The 25,537-nt window shown below is 39.9% G+C and overlaps 1 protein-coding gene across 4 annotated transcripts in view; it reads right to left on the reverse strand.

Moving 5' to 3' along the window:
• BCAT1 (branched chain amino acid transaminase 1) overlaps nt 1-16,184 on the reverse strand; it is a 62,304-nt gene extending 46,120 nt beyond the window's left edge. For 3 of the 4 annotated variants that reach the window (XM_030468076.1, XM_030468071.1, XM_030468072.1), the window contains exon 1: nt 15,891-16,184. In XM_030468076.1, coding sequence (XP_030323936.1) covers nt 15,891-15,899 — 9 coding nt within the window. In that variant the 5' untranslated portion in view covers nt 15,900-16,184. The remainder of the gene's footprint in view (nt 1-15,890) is intronic. The other variant, XM_030468084.1, reaches the window with a different exon arrangement.
• Nucleotides 16,185-25,537: the final 9,353 nt, after the last annotated feature.

The raw sequence follows: 25,537 nt of genomic DNA on the forward strand, positions 1-25,537 counted from the left end.
CTTTCCCTGTTTTCCCTTCAAATACTTCCAAATTCAGTGGTAAAATTCCAGGAGGCCATCATAACTCCATCAGTTTTTAATAGTTAGAAATTCTGCAGATTAATTAATCCAACTGATGTGTCTTCGTGCTGTGGTAAATTAGGGTGGAGAGAGTGCTGGTTACCAGCTAACAGGATGGTAACTGCCAGCTGTGGAGCAATCATTTTCCTCAAGCAGCTCCAACTCCATAGCTGCTTTTCGTTTAATATCTACTATGAAAAGTTATATTTTCTAATAATAATTACTGGTGACAGCAAATACAGACAAATACTCAGCCATCAGGCTTCAGCTTCATCCCATCTCTGCTTTATAAAGTTGCCCTAAAGGAAGTGCTGATTTCAATGAAGAGGACCAAAGCTGGATGTAATTTCATACTCTCTTTCATGATCTTTAAAAAGATATAAAACTTGTATGTGCATTTCAAGTGAGGACCACCTACAGGAAGAGCCCTTAGGGGCTCAATCGTGCCAAGTTTCAGTTCAAGGTTCCCCCTGAACTCCATGAAGCCAGCAGCCTGTTCTTTTGGGCATATGCCATGGAGCCAATCCTGTTCTCCATGAAATCATTGTGTTTTACAGATTTAACTCCTATTTAAAGCAAGTAGCTAACTGCTTTTGTTAACCACACTGAGATTAAATTGAGTTAATCCCTCAGCACAAGAAAGCCATGCCACAATTACTTTCTAATTAATGGAGTCATATTTTAATGGCTCCATGGCTTTTAAATCTGAAACATATTGTTAAATGAAATAGGGAAAATTACTCCCTGGTTTAGTGCCAACATTGCCAAGGGTGATGTACCAAGCATAAATTTGCCCGTTTTATTTAATAGCATGGTAGATTTTAAACTGCATGGATTAAAACATGTTATCCTAAATATACATTTGAACCACTGTGTCAGTGTCTCCTTAAAGTCATTGAGGACTGAATCAAGTTCTTATTCAATTACAGAAGCATGACAGGATTTCCTACTTTGTTTGTGTAGACCTAACATTTTCTTTATGGTATATTTAAATGCTTTTTCTAAGTTGAAAAGAGGAGAGTATTTCACAGTTTTCCTTCAAAAATACTGAAATCACACATTGATTTTATCATCATAAAGCCTACATGAGAAAAAAGTGCAAAGCATTACATTAAATTTTGCTGAATGATGAGTTTTACATGTCTATTTATCATTAAGAACACTACTAAAATGAAGACCTGCTGATGAGTAATTGTCTTAGCTATTACAGATGATTTCAGTGGTACAATATTTATTACAAATCCTTTAGCTTTTACAAAAAGTTATCACTCAATAAACAGTTGGATAATAGTGTTCCCTCACATTAATACTTACTTCCAATCTAACTCTTGTATAAAGAAGATGTAAGCCTTAGGGAGGTTTGTCTACTCCAAACATGTGAGAGACTGTTCTGTGCATAACACTTATCAGCACTTTGGGAAATATTTTATTTGATTGTTACCATCTCCACCTCTGCTAGACCTTTCCCAAACCCAACCACTCAGCACCTGCATTTGATCCTCAGACTGCATTGGACAAGTGCATTTTCAACATCTTTTAGGATGCTCCAGTCAATGACTCTTGGCTTTCCCTGCTGTCTTTGGCACTTCCCTTCTCTGGCTGTTGTTCTGTTGTGGACACGGACCTGAAAAAGTACCCAGCTTCACTCTCACCATTTTGCCATGCCTCTAATTATGCTCATCTTTTAGATCATCTTCCTACATCTTGCACATTATTCAAAATGGAAAGTATACCTCTTTTATGAAGTCAGATCACTTGCCCTTCAGCTGAAAAAACTTTCTGCCACAAAAATAGGCCTGTCTCCTGCCTAAACTCCCTAGACTACATGAATCCCCCTCAGTTTTTCCTGTGCCCTCACACTTTGCAGCTGTTGAGACCCAGTGGCAGCACCACTGTCATTGTTCTCATTTTTTTACAAAATGCAATTATACCTTATCTTTGTTAAACTGATATTCTTAAGTTTTAGCTATCCTATACACTCATCCTCAGTTATGAAATAGAAACTGAAATTTCCAGAAGCTTCATAGCTGTTAACTTCACCTGCACACTTACTTTCACACACCACAGGTTACATTATTTAATTTTAAAAATGGCACCAGTTCTCAAAAAAAAGTTTTGCTGTTACCTCTATATGCCATAAAATTTGTAAACCTTTTTCAATAAAAATAATTATTTCATTAGTTCTCTGCTCGCTCTTTCCTGTTGTTTGATAACTCTTCACACTACTAGACAATAGAAAAGTGTCCCTCATCGAAAGTAGAAGTAAACAAATATATTGCAAATAATTTCTACATAGTTCACACTTTCAGCTAGGAAATAATATTGGCCACTTCTCAAAATAACTCGAGATCTACAGTTTCACAAACTCCTTAGTCATCTTTTTAGTTTCACCAGGGTGTCCTTATATAAGTCTCTGATGCCTCCACTCAGAGAGAGAATTACACCAACAGAACCAGTGCTCTGGTTAGAATATTACCACTGACAGGGAACATCAGACAACCCAGTTTCGTTCCCATGAAAGAATTGTAGACAATGCACTTTGGGCAGACACTGGCTATTCATGGAGGAGAACATAGAGAAGAAAATAAGCCACAGTATGGCTGCATATAGTTCCTTCTACTGAAGCAACTCCATCTCCTGCTATGTAGAGAAATTTAAGAGCAAGACTGTCTTGTAGTAACCACCACGCCCCAGCAAAGATAGAGTGGGTGTTTCCTTTCAGTCAGAAGTCACATTTAAAAGTTTTCAATGAAAAAAGCTGTTTCTAATACATTTCTCCAAGCTAAAACAGCAAGTCACTGCTTTTTCACATCTAAAAATTATTTCATGCTCTAATTTACACTGGAATGATAATGAAATTAGAATACTTAGCAGATTCCAGGAATCTAGCAGATAAATAAATTTAATACATGACTTATATGTTACTGCCTACAGGTGAGTCAAATCAGTGTGATGTCAGGTACTTTGGCATTCAAAGACATACATATCAGAGTTGTCCTTCTGTTCCAGCAGTCCAACATAGAGTCCAACATGCACAAATACCACATATTCTCTGTATTGCTACCATCATTTATTTAAAACACTTCCATGACTTCAGAAGAGTTTTCATCTGCCCCTAGGAAAATGTTAATACAATTTGGCAGCCACACCACATAAAAGATAATTTTTCAGAAAAGAAGCAGTAATGTTTATAGCTTTAAAAAACAAAACAAACCAAAAAACACAAAAAACAACACTTGCTGTCAGACTAAGAAATTCTGAATATTGCTGCAGAGCCAAATCATAATAATATTTTTAATGTCAACTTAAAAGTTACTTACTTAACAATACCTATGAAAAACCTCCAGTGTTCACAATGCTCATTTATGGAATCTACCAATGAGCCATGTTTACCTCAGCTGCCATGGGAGTACTTGCATGACATCAAAATATTTTAATACCGTCTTTATATTGTACATATGTGAAGGTGAACATACACATATGTCACCAAGTACATTCATTGGGCTGGGTAATTTGTATAATGCCAGGCCTTATCCACACAACTTTTTTACAAAAAAAACCCCAAACTTCTACTCTTTACAAAATAAAGACAGAAAGACAGAAAGAGAAAGAAGGGCAACTCATAAATTGTATTTCTAACTACTTATCAAGACAGAGATCTCTGAAGTATCCTTGATTGTTAGATTGGAGCATTCTCCATCATTAGCTTGACAGTCTTCAAAAATAAAATCAAAGAAGGTGTACAACACAAATTCCAGAGTAGCTCTAATGATACACCTCAATGCATGCACAGATCAGCACCAAGGTACAAACGCAAAGGAAAAAAAAAAGACAGTTTGAAGTACACAGTCCCAGTGCTTAGCTTTTTACTTGGCTCATGAAGAATTCTCACTGGGTTTTTTTCTGCACTTCCAATACATTTTTCTAAGACTACTCTCACCAAACTTATGTCTGCCCTGATGCTTTGTCAGCTGCACATTATCATCTTACTCTGGCCACATTTCAACCTTGAGCAGTGTGATAACAGTATACAATAAAGAAAAATATGGGCAACTAGCATAGCAGAAAAAGAAAGCTTCCACATTGTTTAATTTTCCATCAGAGTGTAAGCATGAGGGCTTAGAACATACAGGACTTTCTCTTTCTAAGAAAGTTGGTTGCAAAAAGTAAGGTTGAAATTAAATAATTATTATTATATTAGCCCAAATTACTGTGCAATACCTTCTGTCTTGATCAGTTTATTTGGTTTAACTTAAAGCAATTTAAGTAGTTTGAATAAAACTGAAATATGCTCCTGTTTAAACAAGTATCCTTGGTTTTGTTATGTTTAAATAAAAGGCAAGTCAGATTATATGAGCATGACTTATTGGTTAGGAAAACCTTGAACCAGACAACTCAAATAAATTGAATTATTCAGCTAGTGCACCCCAGATTCATATTTAGCAACATTTATAGCTCTATTGCAACTCTAAAATCAGACCATGAAATTAAATAAATGCGGGACAACATTGCCAAAGTAAAGTTACTGCAGTCAAAGCTCGAGTGAGAAATCTCTCCAGGAAACTATGCCAATTTTTTGATTCAGTGCTTAAATTAGTATTTGAATGGGTTCAGTAATGCCTAACCTGTTATACCAGAAAACTTGTATCAGTTCACCTGAAAGGCAGCAAGTTAGGCAAGGTGAAGGACAGCTACTTCTGAAATCCAAAACGAATGTGTGCTTGACAAACTGCATTATCAAGAAGGCTACAGGGAAGAAAAGAGTTCACCAGAAATAGAAAATAGATTAATTCAATGTTCCCCTTTTTTTCTAAGGAGAATATGACGAAAGAGTTACTCAGCTCCAGGCTAAAATTATTTTGCCAGATATTTCAGAAAGTTTATAACATGAGCCACAGTCTACGATTATACAACACGGAGTCTACAATTTGATCCTTCCCAATTTAAAAATACTGAAAATCTGCCAGCAGCATCATCCAGTACAAGACATAAAGCAGCACCACGTCTCTGTATGCTTGCCCTTTATTCAATAGTTAGTTCTTTAATGTATTTCCTGCACAACCATACAATCCTCCTTCCTATTTTCTTCACAGACTGGGCACGTACTCTAAAAGAAATCCTCTTTGCGAATGACCTCTGAATGCCATGGGCTTTAACCTTGATTTCTAAGCCTACTGCTCGTTCTGTTCTTGCTTGTTTTCCTTCTTATTATCCTCTTCTTGCTCCGTCACTCCCCAGTGCCATTTCCTCTGTCTTTACTCTTGTTTAGTTCACCGACTCTTCCCTTTTAATTGAGGAGAACAGCCTCCCACTATTAGGGGAGCAGGCAGATGACCTAATGGAGCTCTTCCATCTCTAACTCCTATGAGCAGTGCCTCTAAGTGCCTCTTTTGTTGGTTTGTTTGTCCGCTCGAGCATTGATTATGTTTTTAACAAGTGCATTGTTTGCTAGAATGGCGGAAAGAAAAACATGTTAAAGCAACCAGCTAGATCTAGTTGACCTATAAATTCATCTCCCTGTTTCCTAACTAGATGGTGTCTTGTGGCTATGGGATATGGTCACTGCTGAAACAAAACAAGTTAAACTTCTAGAGTCACCATGGGTTTATTGTGTTTAGGCCCACGTCTCACTGGGAGGAGGAGAACTTTACATCAAACTGGCAATGAGAAAGGGTAAAAATGCCATTCCTACTTTCCCCTAGCACTGTAAAAAGGCTTTGCTTTTGTAATATGTAATATGCTCATTACATTTTCTCTAACATTTGTCTTTGCTTATATATTCCATAATGCCAGGCACTAAACTCATATTTTAAGATTTTATAGTAAAGTTAAGCAGAGCTAACATTTTTAACTGCACTGTTACACCAGCAAAGATGAGCCCAAGTACAATAAAAATTATTCTACTTATTTTCCACATGGATTCAGTTATACTGGCTATCTTTTTTTTATATATATATACTGAGAAAGTTGTACACCACTGATCTAATTTAGAGATGCATAAAATATAGCTTACAATTTCTTTCTGAAATTCCCTGATGGTGGAAAATACACACACATCCTGCAGCTCATGACCAAGGCAAGTGGCTTGATGCAGTTACCAAATTCTCATGTGAATAACATGAAGGCATACACAACAAAACCAAATCAAATCAGTGTCTGAAGAATTACTGAACGTTAAGAACTGGAAGCAGAAAATTAATGTGGGAGACCAAAGATTCTGCAGTTTGGAAAGAAATCATTGTAGATTCCTAGAGAAAAGAAAAAAAAAAAACCAAACAAACACAACAAAACACAGCACAGAGAGTGACAGATTCCAAAATGAGAACTGACATGCTTAAAGAAAAGAGTTAGCAGACAAAAAACTGGATTTAAGGACATACTCCTGTTGGTAAGCCCCTCATAACTACAGCGGAACCAGAAGAAACACAGGGTCAGGCCAGAATCACTGGCCTGTATAAGGGGGCATTTGCAGCTATTCTCAGAGTGCTTAGACCGTGTCCCATTTAAGTCCATTTTGCTCTGGAATAAAGGTTTACATAAGACACAGAGCAATGATGAATCACACACTGAAAACAAAAGCTTTGGGGGGGGAGAAGGGGGAGTGGTGTAAAAAAGATTTTTTTTAAAAATGCTTTTGGAGGAGAAATGAGTTACTTTTTTTTCCACCACAAATCCTGCATACAGTCCCACCAGAGATAATAAAACAGTAACTTACACATCTGGCTCTCAAATAACACTAAGTACAATAAAACATTATGCAACTGTCCATGTGGTTGCTGCTCTGTAAAGGGCAAACATGTGTTGGCTTGATACCACATCTAGCCCTGATAACTTTTCATGGCCTATTTAATTCATCACTGAGTATCAAATGCCACCCGTGCAAAGGCACAAGAAGCATGACCTTCTGTATTGGGTTAGGCTGTTAGTGCCATTATTGCCTGCTCCCTGCTTCCCAAGCAGTTTTTTTAGCTGTAAATTGCCCAACAGATGAAGCTGATAAAGCATGGCACCAGCTATCTAACCTGGGAATTGGAATTGGCTTCATACTGCAGAACACTTTGCCTGACTAGTCAGAGACTTTTTATAAACTTGCTTTCTTTACTATTTTCATCTTTTCAATTGTGGGAGCATAGTCTCCATTTTTTGTTTGCAGGCAGAACTGTATACAGAGGTGTTGTCCCTGAACATTTGGCCACAGTGTTGCAAAAGGACCCAGACTTGAGCTTTCAAGGTTTGAGTGATCTAGTTGGTCTCTCTAAATTAAAAAAAAAAAAAGCAAAACAAAGAGACAAAAAAATCCACACACACAGCCCCCCCCAAACAAACAAACAAACAAACAAACACAAAATTAGAAAGATGGGAAGCTTTGTCTAGAGGTGTTGTAAATACCACACTTTGTCTCGAATCCTAATGGTGGACTGGTCTGTATGATGCTTGTAGTTACTTCACTGCTTGTTCCAGCTGAAGAACTGAGACCTTCATTATTTGTAATCTTTAAATGAATCTTCTCACTGTAATACCTGGAAGCCTTAAAAAATGTTACTGACTCTACAGTCACAACACCTGGGTGAAGGAGGGTAGAAATACCCCTTCACTTTTACAGGAAATTGAAGCATAGACTGTCCCCTTGGCATACCTCACACTGGTCAGCAGTTGCTTCAGGGAATTCACTGGAGGGATAGACAGGTGCCAAAACAGGACATGCACAGCTCCCCAAAAATTAAATCTATAGCTCCTCTTCCTTATAAAGATATACCCATCACATTCCTTACAGTGAAGGAAGAAGAACAAGTGTAGGTGATTAATGCTGTTTGGCTGTGCAATCAACTCACAGCTGTGCCCCATGCAAAACAGCACACAGGTGATGGCAGCAGCAGACCTCTCTATAGTAGCTCCAGTGGGTTTTAAGCCTGGTATAATCCATTTTAAGCAATGGGAGACCTCTCCCTGACTTTTACCAAAGACTGGTTTATATCCTTGTGACATGTCTTTTGTTGTGTGTTCAAACGCTGCCTTAGTTTAATTTAACTGGATGTAATTCAATAAATTAGAAACCAAGTTGAAGCTTTCTCCTTGATGTAAAGGTCACCATGACCAGAGCTAGAGGGATAATCATTGGTCCCTGCTTGAAAACAGCACCTACAATGATGTTTGTGTTCTTCTTCAGATTAACAAAGTACAGATAGGGAATATATTTGCATACTGGACATTGAAGATGTCCAGCTCAAAACGAGCTAGGAAATTCTCTTGCTTTACAGTCTTTACAGGTTTTGGTGGGTGCAACAGAAGGTAGCAACCCTAATCCATCACACCAAGCAAATGTAAATAATCCTATGGCATTTTACAAACAAACCAAGAAAAAGAGACCACAGCTACATTGTCACTGTATAGTGTCACACATTACTCCCCTGAACATGGAAAAACACTCAGATAACAGCCACAAGAAGCTGCTCTTCTTGATATCTACTCAAAAGAAATAAAATATATTAAACTAGTGACAAAGACAGATACTCCACCTACTTAGTATATATTCATCTGTGTAACAGCTCTAGGACAGGGGAAAATCAAGCATTATAAAATTTCAAAATTTTGAAGTTGTGCTGAAGTTTCCTGTGTGTCATTTCTAAATATTCTGTGAGCAAGTCCTTCATGTGAAATCCCCTATCACTTGTTGACAGTACTCAGAGAAGACTGGATTCCACCCTGGGAACTGAGAGCAAAACAGTACAGAGCACAGTAAAAGTGGCCTTGAAAAAGTGTGGTCACAGATGAGGTATTTGTGAAGGTGTCAGCATTAAGCATGAATTAAACACAAAGCAAACAGAGGTCCTTAGTCAAAATTATGGCATAGTAAAAGGTCATTACAAATTAACAGTCTCTATTAGAAAAAGGATAACTGAAATACTAAAAAATGGGTCTAGCAAGGAAAATTATAAGCAGACCAATGACAAATAATTAAGATCTCTTACAGTTCAACATCTGTATGAATGATAAACCAGCCCTGCTCAGCTCAATACATCCAAATTGACAACTGACTTCTAACACCTGCATGAACCCAGATTCAACCCATATGAATATCAATGCTCTTGACTAGAATGTCTCTATAATTTCTGAATCTGTGAAGCTAACCTTAAGCGTTTTAAAACACTTTAGAGTTGGATCTGATTTATCCACTGCTGAAATCCACTTCACCTAGAAACAGCAGGACAGAATATGAACTTTCTCTGTATATTGCAATAAATATTTAGTCCACTTCACAGGATGAAAACATTGATGGCTACAGTAAAACCACTTAAAAGATCTGAAAGAAAACTGTTGTAAATGCATTTTTAACTCAATGGAGAATGAGAAAGGAATGCTGATGTTACTGAACTACCTTCAGGTATCAAGAAGAGAATCAACTTGAAAATGCCAAAAATAAACTCTGAAAAGGTGTTGAAATGCAAATTATTAAAAAATTGAAGCTATTCTAATGGTACAGACACTTGTTAATGTATAAAAAAGCATAGACTAAAGAACTTCTGGTTTTATTCTATAAAGCACTATGTAATACTGAGGATAAAGCCTGGGCCATGGACTGGGCCACAACACAGGACCAGATCTAGAAAAAAGCACAGTAGTGTTAGAAGGTAATAGAAGAAAAACTGAATAGAACCAAATACAAACAAACCAATGGACTTCCTTTATGGTTACAGAAACAAAACACTTCCTGGCACGGGAAACTTTGTTTCATTTGCCTTCCAAACTGCACCTCTGTTTCTAAAGACAGTTAATCCAGTTTAAGTCAATCTGCAGTCTAGATCCCCTGCAGATATAAAAAGATTACAGCGTGTCTTATCACCATACTTGTTTAAAAAAAACAAAAAAATATTGTATAGTCACGATGGATAAATGCCTCAAATACACAGGCACGTGAATACAGTATGACTATTTTCTTCCTGTGTGCATGCATTTATACACACACAGCTGTACAGCTGTGGTAAAAACTGTGCCTGTGAAACCACTGCATGGTACAACACCCTATGCTACAGCTACTGCTTCATGATGTGCAAGAGGAATAAACTTGGCTCACATTACACTTTTATATTAATGCACAACTATTCATTTTTATGGCTTCCACCCCCTGTACTTCAGGCAATACTTTCTAGCAATCAGGAAGTGGGGTTTTGTGTTTGTAAGCAGGCACTGCCACACTATAGGGCAGGATTCAGAGGGACTTAGAGTTTTGACTCTTAACACAAGCACTGACTGTGACCTGGATACCTTTATGATTTCAATAAATCCTGATGTTCTCAAAATTATTACAGTCCATCTGAATGTTTTACAACTATAGAACCTATTTAAAAATTACTTAAACATCGATTCATCCTCTTCATTCAAACTTGACCTCAAACTTTAAAATCAGGGAAATAACACCTACATCTTGCATCAGTTAAGAAACTTACTTAACAGCTAGGCTGTTAAATACATTGAGAATATTTCAAGTACTAGATTTTGATATGAAGTTTTCTTCCCTGTATTATTTTGTTTAAAAATTTATTTTGCTGGAGGATGAGGCACTCTATGCACCAGCAGAAAGTATACAATCACTGCTGATTTTAAGTCAGATTTATATGATTTTTAATTAATTGCATTATAATGTCCATTTGTATAAAACCTTGTGAATTAATAAATGTATTGCAAGAGAATATTAATATACATCTAGAATTAAATTATTGTATCTGAATTAACATATGTAAGTCCACATTCCAGAAAAATAAAAAAAATTCTTTTTTTTTTCAGTGATCTATATAGATTTACCAGTGCTTGGTTTTCCACAACTAAAGGAAAAATTAAACAGCATAGAAAATTTAGCAGCAAATATTAAAGCAGTGAAAACAGAACCTTTTCAGAAGTTAAGAATTCTAACAGTGCATTGAACTTTACTTCCAATCAGTTACATTGAAAAGACATAAAAAAGATCTTGTGAAATAATTTCAAAACAAACAAGACGCTGTTATTTTTTTTTTTAAAGCTAGCAGTATAATAATAAAAAAAATCAACCCTATGAAAGATTTTTAAATCCCTGAGATAATGCCTGAACTTTCCCTTTACATTAGTAACTTTCTGAAGATTTTTGACATTCCTCTTTTCCCTTCCCATGGCCAGTGCCTACAGGTACAATGATCTTTGTTTAGAGAATTATTCTTAAAATATCCGAAAAAAAAAGAAAAAAAAAAAAAAAGTCTAGAAAAAACAGGATGCTTTCCAGTTATGAGGAAAAGTACTGGCTTGGGTCTCTAATGTTGATGAGGGGAAAAAAAGCACAGTACTTTAGAGGTAAGGTCCCTTCTAACCTTGAAAATTCTATGAAGTTGTTGAGAGTGCAGGAAGGAGGTACAGTCCTCTTTCCTTGCTCAGTGGTAGGCACACTCCTGATGAAGTATTGATAAACCTTACCTAATGAGGCAATTAAACCAATAAGGGTCCCAGGGAATACAAAACAAAGCAATAAACCAACCAAAACCCACAAAACAAAACAAAAAAAACCAAAACCAAAAACCAAACCAAACAAAAGAACCCCAAAACCCTCCAACAAACAAACTCCAAAGGGTCCAAGTAAAGCAGCTTTATTGTAAAGCAGCTTTATAAAACAGCATTATTGTTCAGCCTCTTCTGTTAAGCACTTGGAGCCCCTAATGATAATAAAGAAGAACAAAATTTTACCACTATACTGACACGTTAAAGAAACTACCTTCTGCAAAGGTATCTGCCTATACTGGAGACAGCAAGAAGAGCTCTGGACAAACATGTACTGATCCACACTACTGTGTCAGACTAAGACTGGATTAAAAACCAAAACAACCACACAAACCAGCGGGAAAAAAAAAACCAAAACCAACACAAAAAAAAAAACCCCTGAACTTAGTTCATAAACTTTCTTCCAGGACCACAGGAAAATTCCAGGATGGAAATGGCTTCAGACAGCCTCTGGTCCAAAGCTGCATCAGGTTTGACCTCAGTGCAGGTTTCTCAAGACTTTATCCAGTCAGCTCTTAAGAGCTCCCAAAGACGGAGAGTACACCCGAAGATGGAGACTGAGCAGCCTCTCCTGGCAACGCATTCCACTGCCTGACTGTCCCTGTGGAGAGAATTTTTCCCTTGTATCCAGTCTAAACCCTTTTTTTTGTTACAATTTATGCCATTGTTTCTTGTCCTCCTACTGTACATCACTGCTGAACCTGCCCCATCTGCTTGATTTTCCTCTAGATTTTGGAAGGCTGCTATTAAGTCACCCCAAGGCCTCCACTTCACCAGACTGAACAGTGCCTGGAGATTGTTCCCTCAGTGTCAAAGTTAAAAAAAAAAAAAAGTTAATTCTCAGTAAAGGTAATGCAAATTCAAGCATTTATTATAGAAGTGATGACCCCTAAGACAAAAGTCTACATAAAATTAAACAAGTGGACATGATTTGCATGGCGCTGATCTCTGTGAATGCTACTGGAAATTAGTATAATCAAATCTTTGAGAAATTAAACCCTATTATTATACCAGGAAAAGCAATATATTAATATACTAAGTATATAAATATTTTTAAGTAGATATGTAATTTTTATATAATATATAAAATATATTAATATATTTTCCTGTGTGACCTGCTGTAGGTGACACTGCAGGGGGGATTGGACTAGATGATCTTTCGAGTTCCCTTCCAACCCCTAACTTTCTATGATTCTATATTTCTTTGCTTACTGAAAGTGTTCTTATCAATTGCTGTATGAAATGCTCTAATAGGCAAATGGAATTAGCTGTCTACCTACTGAGAAGTCATATGCTGCACTTCATTAATGCATCAGGTGTACTCTAAAATAAAACCCACAAAAAACTGCAAACCTCAAGAGAAGAAGGTAAATGAGTAACTCTGCTGGAAGTGTATTATGACATTAGTTTGTAAAAAAAGTAATAAACTACAGGCAAGATGCACAAAAGACAGATGGGTAAAACTTCTAGGTAATTTTAAAGATAGTTTCAATTATTTAGTTCATGGACCACTTGACAGACACACCCAAGGGCAACATTAGACCTTTCCATACGCATAACACTAGATTTTCATCTGTAATAGCATATGGCAATATTTGCTAAATTGCCCTTATACAACAGGGGCTCTATTTTATGAGGTAATATTACTTGTCCTTTTAATGTATAAAGTCATAAAGTAAAGAAATCATTTCCAAGGTAAAGCCATTCACTTCAACCTAGGTAAGAACTGAGATATCAAGTTGCACACATGTAAATTACTACAAATAGCAAATTAGGGTCACATACTTCTTTGATTTATGCCTGAGTATCACTGAAATTCAGTCATCCAAGATTAAGGTTGCACATTTAATCTCTATGTTACAGCCATTGTAGCAGCTGGATAGCCACAATTTATTATCAAACCCCATAATCAGTATTGAGTGACTAGAGCTCCTGGAAGTCTCTAATGAGTTTATCTAGCACTGTGGAGTACATAATATGTCACTAAAGTGACATAAAGTGCAATTTTTGTGCAATTTTTTCCAAGCAGAATTTACTCCTTAGATCCTGCATCCTAACACTGAAGGTCCTGTCTTTAAACCTACTAATAATCTTAAGTTCACTATATGTTTGGGTTTGATTTCGTTTAAGAAAATAGCATAACATCAGGAAGTAATGAAAATAATGACTACTCTCATTCTTTAGCAAGTCCACACCAAATAAATTGTTTTAAAATTGCTTAACAAATTCAAAGTCATTGAGTGCTTACACAACTGATGAGATGTTTTACCTCCTTTCCTAACATTGTCCTTCCAGGGATAAATTCATCACTATTGAATTCCATTTGAATTCTTTTCATCTATCCAATTAAAGGATATGGCCCATGGACTGCTTTAGCAATATATCAACTGTGTTAAAGCTACTTGATGATTTTGCAGTTTTCTTTTTTAACTATGACTTTGCAGATTTCAACATTTCTTTAAACAAGACAGAAAGAAAGGGTTGAGGTTGGGCTGAAAATGGTTCAAGGAGAAAGGAAGAGTTGTGATTAAAATCAGGAAATGTTGAAGGGGGAGATGAAGGGATGAGGAGCTGTAACTGTGCTGTGTCTTTGTGGTAGCTTTATAAATTTATTGGGTTTTGCATAAATATCATGATAATCAAATGGTAATTTTCTGCACCTTTGATACATGTTCTACAAATATGCAGTGACAGCCACAACCCTGAAGGGCTTAGTCTGAAGAGATAATGCAAATAAAGAGTAAAGGGCTCAGACAGAACTGACTTGCCCAAGGCTACATTTCCAAGCAACACAAGTGTATTTTTACTCCTGTAGCCATTGCTTCATGCTATCTTTTCTAAAGTAAAATACAAAGCACAGTTAGGTTTTGTGCAGTTGAAAATAACCCAGTGAGATGTTCAGTGATGCTTTGGGCAAACAGACAGGTAGGTCTGCTGCTTCCTTTCTACTTGTTTTTTGCATGGGCATGCCAGAGCATTTACTGGGAATTACTGCCAGGTGGTGGATAACACCCCAGAGATGAAGGTGATGTGATGCTCTCTTTCTTAGATGCACAACAGGTACATCAAAAGTGTTATAAAGCATTACAGACTATCTCACTCCTTGGCATGCTTGCACTCTGACTCTAAGTGTTCTGGCTGGGGGTAGCTGTTTGTGTATTTTGCCTCAGCAGTTTCAGATCAGTTTTCTGCTATAGCTGGTCAGCTGAGCTCCTGTTGCAGAAAGAGTAAATGGGCTAATCAGAGCCTCCTGAGGCTGCTCCACAGCAGTCACCCATTCTAGCCTTTCTATCAGCACCTGCACCACTGCTAGGCCCACCCAGAGGAGAACGATGTTGATGAGACCTAGGATGAGATGAGAATAACACTTGTCACAAGGCAGTGAGGAGGCTGGGGAGACGCCTGATAGTCACATACCTGTTGTGCCCATATTCTGTCTGTTACAGTTACTCAAGGAAAGCAAATAACTCTGTCTTGTTTTTCCTCAGCTGTTAACTTTGATATCATGCTACGGCTGTGAAGTTCAGTCAGCACAGCATAGACCTTCAAAACCCAAGACTCAGTGCAGCTGTTCCATGGGGTATGAAGTTGCTGTGATGTTCCCTCAATCTAATTGAAAAGCATCCGAGTTATCTCCATGTCCTTTGTCTTGACAAGGAAGACTTCTTTTTAATCCCCAGATCAGCCTCACTAAGCAGAATGTAAACATGACATTTAAAAAGATAGTTCCCACTGAGAGTTCTCATTCATCTCTCATGTTGGTGTTCACTACCGACAACTCCTCTTCCATTATTCAAAGTTATTTCTGAAATGACTCAAAATTGGGTTTTTACCTACAGGCTATTTTAGTAGAACAGAAGGCATGAGATCTATAATAAAGTCACAGTTGTAACAAGGCATGATGTCTGCCAGGAGACCATCCCCGTTGCAGTTTTTTCCTTTTCCATCACTAAGAGTCCCACATTACAAATAAACAGCAAGAAATAACCCCACAGAGGAAATTAAACACCTTCCCTTCCTCCCCACCCCCCCGCTTCTCCCTCCCGACTCATTTCCACACATGCTGTCTGCAATGAAAGAACATGGAAAGGGGTGGAATCACACCCATGCCCCTTCTGAACCTCCAACAATGTATCTCCTGGGGAAAGAGATCTTCGTAAAGCATAAATAACAAATACGAGCAATAAAATCTGCGAACACAAATCAGTAAACTACCGCTTTTCTTGCAAACCACCGCAAATCCCCTCCGTTACTCCGCATCCCCCGAGGGATGGACGAGGAGCTTTTGGCAGGAAACGCGCCCTGCTTACCTTCATCATGCTGGCAAACGGGGGGGATCTCCCTGTCGAGGCCGCCGCTCCTTTCGGTCAGCGCTGCTGCTGCTGAAACCCCGCGGGCGGCCGAACCCCCGGGTGCGGCTGCGCGGGCTCCGGGCTGGCCGATCCTCCTGCGGGCTCTGCCGGGGCTGCTGCCGCTGCCGCCGCCGCCGCTGCTGCTGCTGCCGCTTGCGGGCTCCGATTGCATCAGCGGGCGAGGGCGGTGCGCACGGCAGCCGCCGCTGGAGAAAGAGGCGAGGGGCTGGGGGCCGCCCCGCCTCGCTCCTCCCGGCGGGCAGGCACGGCTCGGCACGGCACGGCACACCGCCCCGCCTTGCCCTCACCCCGGGGAAGCACCGGCAGCTCCCGGCAGGGGTCTTGTTTTTCCTCAGGGGTCTTGGGGATCCAGCCCACCGCCAGCACCTCTCCGCCGGGACAGGTCAGCTTGCAGGGTCAGACTTGGCTCGGTCCTAAAATGGCCCCGGAGTCGTGCGCCGAGCCTGTACCGAGCAGAGACAATTATATGCTGTAATCTATACCGAGGATAACACGTTCTTCTTAACCCTCACCCTATACCAAGCATTAAGAAACTCATCATTTTCAGCCTCTGAGTCATTTCCTCCTTCTCCCATCCAAGTTGTCTGACACACCAAACACCTCGAAGCTTATCCCTGCCATGTCTAGCAAGCCCTTCAGCTCTCTGAAGGCGAGGCAGGCTTCCCCCAGCCACTACGTGCACAACTTGTGCTAAGTTCCCCAGCAATGGAAAGGAACACAGGCGGGGCCCTCGCATCCCATTTTTGTTGGAGCTAGCTGGGATTGCCAGATGTTTCACAACGGGGCTTTGGGTCCTTCCCCTACTAACTAGAGCCTAGTCAATGATGAAGCCAGTGTAGCTGCACCTTCACAGCTCTTAGTACCTCAGTTGGCCATATTACAGCTGGCACATGCTACTGCATCTCTGATTTCTGTGCTTAGGTACCTGGCAGGCAGGGTCACCAGCTCCTACAAACAAAAGAATAAACCTCAGAGGCTGATCTACACTGCTGCTTGTGTCAAGGTAGCTGCCAGAGAAACTGTACAGAAGAAGTACAACGAAGCTGAGAATTTTTAAGAGAAAATCCCAGTGGTAACCACAGTGTGATGTTCACAATGTACTTACTTTCATCTTTACTGATTTTACAGTTAAGCCTTTTCTTCCTTTACTACTGTTTTTTGTAAACATTTTCCCCTTCTGATCTGCTTGAGAGTAATTGTAGAAAGCTGTTTCATCTCTGTGCTACGGTCAAAAGTCCCAGGCTCAGCTTTGCATGATGTACGTGAACTATTCTGTCTTGTATAATGACAGAGGCTGGTTACATAAATGGAAGTAGATCCCCGTTCCTGCCACTCTTCAGGCAAGTAAGAAAATGCTATTTAAAAGAATTACAAAACTTTGGATTCCGAAGAAATATGGGTAGGTGACACTACCCAAAATAAAAGTTCATGTGAACAGGTGGATGTCCTAATGGCTATTTAAGAAACAAGATAGATGAAGCAAAAAACAGGTGATAGAGAAGACAGCAAAGAAACATCAGATACAGCTCATCATTAGTGAACCCCGACTCAGTGCTGATGAGAGCAACTCAATCGACTCATGATGAACTATCTTCAGATTACAACCACAAGAGAGGAACAACCATACTGGGTCAGGCCACACCAAGTCCATTTAATTCAATATCCTGTCACTGACAGTCAACAACAACAATGCCTACAGAAATGTTAAAAGAACAGAATAAACATGTAGAGGCACTTTCCTAATGCGCTCCTTTAGCCCCTGGGGTTTGTGCCACAGCAGTTTCTTGAAAGATGGATTATTCAGTCTTAACAGTTCTTGGTGGATTTTTGTTCTATTAATTTGTTTCTTGAACCAATGTAAAACTTGGCATCTATACGGTCTTGTACAAATGAGTTCACCAAATTTAGCTCTGTCCTGTAGAGAAACACATAATTTTGGTTTATTTTTAACTTGCCACTTGAAAATTTCACATCACACTCCCTTCTAATACTGTGAGACTGTGAACACAAATGAAGACCAAAGTATTCATCCTCTGTCATTTGTGATTTTACTGACTACTGTTGAATCCTCTGTCAGACATCTCCTTTTTTCCAGATGAAGAGTCCTAATCTTTTTAGTCTTAATATAACAAAAGTTCTACACTCTTAAGCATCCTTGATTTAGGATGGGGACATGAGATACAGAAAAATCTAGAAGTAGGTATGGTGACCTGCATTTTCAATTTGCTTTTTTCCCCATTTCTTTTCCTTGTGTCCTGTCCCTAATTTGATCATTCCTGAACATTAAACGAAACCAATATTTTTACAAACTATCTAATTTCAAGATTTCTTTCATAAAAGGTAACAGGTCCTTCATAACTCACTGTTTACGTAAATTAAGCTCTTTTTTTACTATGTGCATAATTTTTCACTTTCAGACATTATTATGTTATTTTGGCAACTGTGAACTGAATTTCACAAGGTCTTTCTGCAAGTCTTTGCAAATAGCTCTAGTTTGGTTGAACTGTTTAACACTATTACCCTGAAGGTTTTAACTCATCAGAGAACTATCATATCTGTCTGCCTCCACTTCCCTACCATTTTCTCAATTGCACTGACTGTCTCTCCTGTTTCTTATCTTGCAACCAACTAATGAAAAGAACCATAAAATCACCTTTCTTATGGGAGATTATTTTCTATGAGCCTTTGATAAGGGACCTTGCCAAGCCCTTTGGAAATACAAGTAGATTGTACCAATTGGATGTCTGCATGTATATGGAATTCTTCGAAGACATTTCTAGATAGGCAGGTCAGGATTTCCTTTCAGAAAAGTCATGCTATATCTGTCCCTCAACATGATATTTATCCATATATCTTTTCTGCATTTCTTTTTACAGGTTCTACAGTTTTTCCAGACTTGCTTCAGTATCCTTGATCCCTCTAGCCAAATGAATGCAGTTTTACTTTTTCCAGAGCTCAGTTTGCCAGTCTGAAGAGTATTGTGCTGTGAGCCCATTTTCTTTTTAAGGTCTCTGCATCTGTTCAGGCATTCACTGCAAGAAAGATATTGAGGTTCTGGAATGAGTACAAAGAAGGACAACTAAGCTGGTGAAGGCTCTGAAGAACAAGTCTTACGAGTAGTGTGTGAGGGAACCGGGGAAAAGAAGGGGGGAAAAGAGTCTGGGGAAAAGAAGGCTCAGGGAAAACCTTATCACTCTCTACAACTTAATGAAAGGAGCCTGTAGTGAAGTGGGGGTTGGTCTCTTCTCCCAGGCAAATAACGATAGGAGTAGAGGGAAATGGCTTCAAGTTTTGCCAGGGGGGGGTTATATTGGATATTAGCAAAAATTTCTTTACTGAAGGGATTGTCAGGCACTAGTCCAGGCTGCCCAGGGAAGTGGTTGAACTATCTTAAAACTTCAAGGAAATTTAGATGTGGTGCTCAGGGACATGGTTTATAACCAGACTCAGCAGAGTTAGGTTAGTGGTTGGACTTGATCTTAAAGGTCTTTTCCAACCATAATGATTCCATAATTCTACTACAGATGCCTTTCAAGTTCTCCTTAAACTACTGCCAACTATTGAGGGACAAGGCAGAATTCATGGACTGGGCATAACTAAGAAATAGGAGAAGGAGAGGAAAGGGAAAGGACAAATTTTATCTCAACTATAGAGGATTTGTGCAAAGCCAGAACACCAAGTTATCCAGAATATAGTTTAAAAGACTTTTTCTTGATAGTTGAGCTGTCCCTGAACTTGCAATAAAAATCAAAAGAGGACTAAAGCTCAGAGAAGCTACAGAGATTTTTAAAAAAACTTTCACCTTGCTGCAACACCCCAAAACCTGAAACTTCCATTAGTAAATGTGCCATACAGACATACTTTTGCAGTGTTCTCTTGAATTACCTCAGTCTAGTTTGCATTAACTCATACTTCCTTATGTAACATTGCAGAAGCTATAATGCAAAAGGGCATCCACCTTACTGATTCAATCAGTTGTATTGATCCGCCAATAATATAAATTTTCTACTTTCTGAATTTCTTTTCCATAAACCAGGCCATTGTTCATTTCTACACTAGATTTTTCATTAATGCGAACGTTAAAAGTTTTAATGAGTAAATTTTTCACAGATAACAGAGAATTAAGTCATTTATATACTTTGACTCCAAAATGCTTCCACAAATTCTAGAGATTGACAAGGTGAATAGAAGGTGTGATAGGCACTAGGGGCAGATTATCTTTTTAGAATGTCCATAAAAAACTATGATTAATATGTTTCATTCCTTTTGCTGTTCTGCACAGAAGCTGTGCAGAAAAGCACAGTATTTGTCTGCTTGCTCTGGGCTCCTGAGTAGAATCTTTGCTGAAGACCAAGGGGGTTTAAATTGTGCACATTATACAAACCAGCACTGAATAATCTCACTTTTTAGCCACAGAAATATGAAGAACTGCTGTTGGGAAAATGAAAAGGCTCTGTGATATGAAGCCAAATAGGGAGTTTTGTAAGAAGCAGCTTGCATAATTCCGTAATTCTACACGGAATGAAAGATAGAAGCCCATAGCTTGATACAGAACAACTAAGAAGGTAACTGCAGAACATGATTTCCTATAGCTGCCTTGCAGGGCTTGGAATATAGATGTGGAAAGATGTTAAAGAGGGGTGAAGAAAGACCTATGGATGAGAATCAGATTGGTGTTGTAGAAATTTCTTATTAAAAGAAAAAGAAATATGATACGTATATGTATTTATACAAAACGATGGGAGAAGCTAAAATAATAAGCCTTATACACAGAAAGCAATGTTTGCAATTACTAGTCTTCTTTTTGGAAAAGGAGACAAAAGAATTCTTTGTAGAAACATGAAGACACAGTGGCCCCTCTCATAGTCATAGGTACACATTACCTCACTGAAGGGCTCCAGGTTTCAGTGGATGTTATTAACAGAGAAATAATATTTCTTGTGTGTGTGTGTGTCAGCACCTTTTCCTGGTGCTCACATAATTTTTCTCCCTCCTTGAACATACCAATTCTGTTGTGTGTGGGGGCTCTGCTGTTAAGTGGATTAATAACATGATCTGGGTTAAAAAAACCACAAAAAAACAAACAAAAAACCCAACAAAAACCAAACAAACAAACAAAAAAAAGCAAAAGCAAAACAACAAAAGAAAAGGGGAAGGAAATATTCATTATAGATGAGATGCTAAAGGGCAGGAAATGCCTAAGCTGGCATCCTCACAGAGAAATAGACTGCATAGTTACACTCTCAAGAAGATAAAGGAGAAAGTGGCCCCACAACACCTGAAAATCAGGAAAACACTAAGAAAAAGGCTGAAAGGAAAAGACTTGCATGCATATGGGTAACTGGAAACAAACACAGCATCCCCTGCTCTTTCCTTTCCAGCCACTTAGGGAAACAGCATTTTACACACACTTCCTAAATAAATACTTTGTGAATGTGCCACTTATTTCTGCCCTGAGAGGCAAGAAAAACATCACGCTGTGGGAATGAACTAAGAATAGAGCTTATTTCCAACACTTCTTTCATGTTTCTCTTTCCGAGCTACTCACCTCTCCTCTCCACCTCCTCAGCAGGGCGGGCCCCTCCCCACAGGCTCCTTCCAGAAAGTTCTGGGCCACCACTCCACCCCCACAGCCCTGCCAGCCTCGGGCTGGCTGCCTTCATACCACAGAAGAAAGATAAAGTGGTGGTATCAAGTTTCTGAAGCAAAACCTTCAGAAGGCATTTAAAAGGAGCCGAGGTGTCCCTGAGGCAGGGCAGGGGCTGTGGGGCAGCAATGCCACAGAGGGTGGCAGCAGATGGGGGACAAGGACAAGGACAGGGTCAGGGTCAGGTGCAGGGCTCCCCTCAGCTGGCACTGTCTGAGGCTTAAACCACCTGAATCCTGAGTTCTCATCAAAATCAACCTTCACCTTTGAAGGGAAGTGCCATGGTTCCTCTCTGGCTGATTTTCCCCAGGCTGAGGTAACTCCTGAGTCAGGTTTCATAATAGGTGAATTCCCCCACTCAGGTCTGTAGCTGTCAGAGAGGGGAAGCACTCCATATCTTGGGCTGTTGTGGCTGGGTTTTTTTGGAGTGGGGGAGCAAGTTGAGGATAAATCTCTATGTAATTTAGATCATTAATGATGAAAGCCCCTGCTGAACTACTTGATTTCAACAGGAAAGCTAAATCAATATACTTTTAAAGACTGTTTTTTTTGGGTTTTTGGGTTTTTTTTGTATTTTGGACCCAAAGTGCCTTTTCTTTCAAAGCAGGAGAACGACATGGTAGAAATCAACAGGAAATCTTGATTCCTCCAATGTTAATGGAAGAGCTTTTTGCTCTGGAGGAGGGAAGGAGGGAGGCAGGGAGGCAGCTGGGCTGTGGCAAGCAGAAAGCCTGCTTTCCCAATCTCCAAATTACAACTCAGCTGCTTCAAATCCTGCCAGCTGAGTGAGGGGCCAAGGAACAGCTTTTCGGCAGGAATAGCTCTCTATAAAAGGTTCAGCATCAGCTTTGTGTTTTAAAGCTGCAGTGCAGTTCCCTGGTCTAAAGTAAATCTTTAAAAGTACACAACAAAGCAGCCAGAAATTTTCAAGACTTTTTCTTTTTTTTGATCCTGCTTACAAGACCCCAAACTGTCAGCTCATTGAGTTGTTGATTTGTGAGGAGGAAAAAAAAAACAAAGGCCTCCTAAGCAAAGCATAACCATAACCATAACCATAACCATAACCATAACCATAACCATAACCATAACCATGCACAGGCCTTGGGGGAGAGGTGGGTCCTACAGGCAGCTGTTTCCTGAGGTGGCAGCTGGGTAGGCCCTTCCCCGAGAAGAAAGATAACATGTTCTATAGACATCTGAGAGAAGGCTTTTGATCGCTTGCCCTTGCCCTCACTGGGGACATCAACTTCCCACAAGTCTGCTGGAAACATAATACAGCAGAGAGGAAGCTTCTAGAATGTGTAGAGGATAACTTCCTGATGCAGCTGGTGAGGGAGCTTACTAGGGAAGGCACCCTCTGGACCTGCACCTTATCAACAGAGGTGGGTTTGTGAAGGATGCGACCATGGGAGGTTGTCTTCGGCATGCTACCCATGAAATGATAAAATTCTCCATTTCTAGAGAAGTCAGGTGGAAGGAAAGTCAGCCTGCCACAAGCCTGGAACAGACTGCCCAGAGGGCTCTGGAGGCTTTGTCCATCATCAGAGCCTTATTGGAACTGCCCTGGGCAGCCTCTGCTCTGGCTGGCCTTTGGCCAGATGATCTCCAGAGGTCCCTTCCCACCCCATAGAGTCTGTGATGTGCCATAAGAGGAGATGATAGGAGAGCTTTCCACCACGGACTCCATTCCTCAGCAGGGGCAGGGGGGCTGCCTTGATCCTGTTTGCTGCCAGAGACAGAGGCAAGCCAGGCTGTGACAGTCCTGCTAACACTGCATTTCACAGAACCATCACAGGTAGAAAAGACCTCTAAGATCACCGAGTTCAAACATCAGCAGTGTCCCCTCAGCAGCCACCAACTCGAGGGCCTCCTGTGTTTCTGGGCTCATTGTCCTGCCCCACAGGAGATGGTCAGGGGGTGAACTCTGTGGTTTTTGCTTGGTCGTATGAGCTCCCTGTCCCCATGCCTGGCATGGATAGGGAACTCTGCTGGGATCAGCTCTTTGACACACGACGTTCTCCAGAGGACCTGTGGACCTCTTCTCCTGGAATAAATTGGGATGTCCCATTCCAGGCTTAAGGCTTGTCTCCTCATCAATATCGTGGCTCCTCCACGTCCTCTGCCTGGCAGAGGAGCAGGAGGTCACTGTGACTCCATGTGGCTTTCCCAGAATCGCCTGACGGACCTGTTCCATTGCTTGTCCCCATCACGGGGACTCCACTTATCCCTGCCCCACTAGCGTCGTCTGCTGTGGTGGCTCCAGGGGTGCTCCCCCCGAGCTCGGACCCTGGTCCCATGGATCTGGGCGGCTCCGAGACTTTCTCTTCCCCGTGGCTCCCCCTGGTGGCTCCGAAGCTCTTTCTGTGACCGATCCCAAAAGTGCCATTGCGGACCCGAGCAGAGATTTAGAGCCAGGCACCAAAAAAAGAGAAAGAAAGAGGGTGAGGGGGGTTACCCATATTTTGCCCGTAGCTAGGTACGTTGTCACTTCAGTTATAAACATCTTGGCTTCTGGATCTTAATGACATCCACACTCCTATCCGAAACAGTAAGTCAAACACTGTTGTGGTTTCAGTGGAGACATGGTTGTACAGGGTAAGTCAACTAGAAACTCGATGCTTTTATGTGCTTTTGGCATCATGTGAAGCAAGATACTTCAAACCTGTATATTTTTATAGGACATCCATTACATTTCCCAGTAAAGTTGTACTACCACTTCAACTAAAAAAAAAAAAAGGTTATCTGCTTGGAAGTATACTGGGACACAGATGCCTTTCAGCAAGCATACCTCCTGATATGCACTGCACTAGAGCAGGTACACTTAAGACACATTATAGAGTGGTAAAAACCACATAGATGCTTTTCTATAGATAGAAAGCAGTATCACAAATTATCACTCCTAACACTTAGTTTGAGATAATTAATTCCTCACCAAATTTTCACATCAGCCCTGTTATTTTTCTCTAAATTTCTACATACTTGAGAAGGATGGTGTCATGATTGCACTGAAATTAGGCTTGGCGAGGGATTACAGCAGCTGCAGAGTCTCTTTGTTGGACTGAGCATGAGATCCAAGTTCTTCTGAAAGATGATTTAACATGCCAAGACCAATACTAGAGGTATAAAGGTCGGAACAAATGGGCCACAAAGACCTAATTCTTCTGGGCAAGTTGGTCTGGTAACAGCAATCTGAAGGGTAGAAGTAACAACCAAAGCAAGCCAGGATATGGTAACCAGAAATAAGAGACAGGAGTCCAAGGGTTGTATCTGGTTGGTAGCCATTAACATCAGAAGAGACAGCAGATATACTGTATTTGGTTTAGGGATGTTGACTCTACTTTCAGTCCTGATAATCAAGTAATCCAGAAAGGCAACAACTAGATGACTGTATCTTGAAATCTGGAAAGGAAGCAATCTTAAAGGAATCCTATAAAGCCTTACCTGTCACATCTTCTGTAGAGACAACATTCCTTTCCTTGCAATGTTTTTCACACAGACTCTAAACTACAGTGGTACCATATTTTGAGCAATAAGAAAGTCAAAGAACTCCTGGTTAATAAATGGCAACTGTTCACTCAAAGTGACCAGAAAGGAGCTCCATACCAGCTCCTGAAGTTTCAAGTTAATTCCTCAAAAAGGAGACAAGGTAGTTTAGCAAAAGAAATAATTTTCCCACTTAATTGTGATTTCCACACTTGGTTGTGATATGTTTGAAACTTGAACTGAATAACTAGGGGGATGTTTGTATAAAAAGGCTTATTAAATGGAAAAGAGGAACCTTTTCCACTTTAGACTAATCAGACCCTATTTACCATGAAAGTCACAACAATGGAAGACTGCAAAGCAGTAACAGCATGCAATACCTAACCCGTGGAAAGAAGAAAAACTTGTCAAAACACTTTCTGCAAATGTGTTTGCAAAGAGACACAAAGCCAAA

Source organism: Calypte anna, chromosome 1, assembly GCF_003957555.1.
Source record: "Calypte anna isolate BGI_N300 chromosome 1, bCalAnn1_v1.p, whole genome shotgun sequence".
NCBI lineage: Eukaryota > Metazoa > Chordata > Aves > Apodiformes > Trochilidae > Calypte > Calypte anna.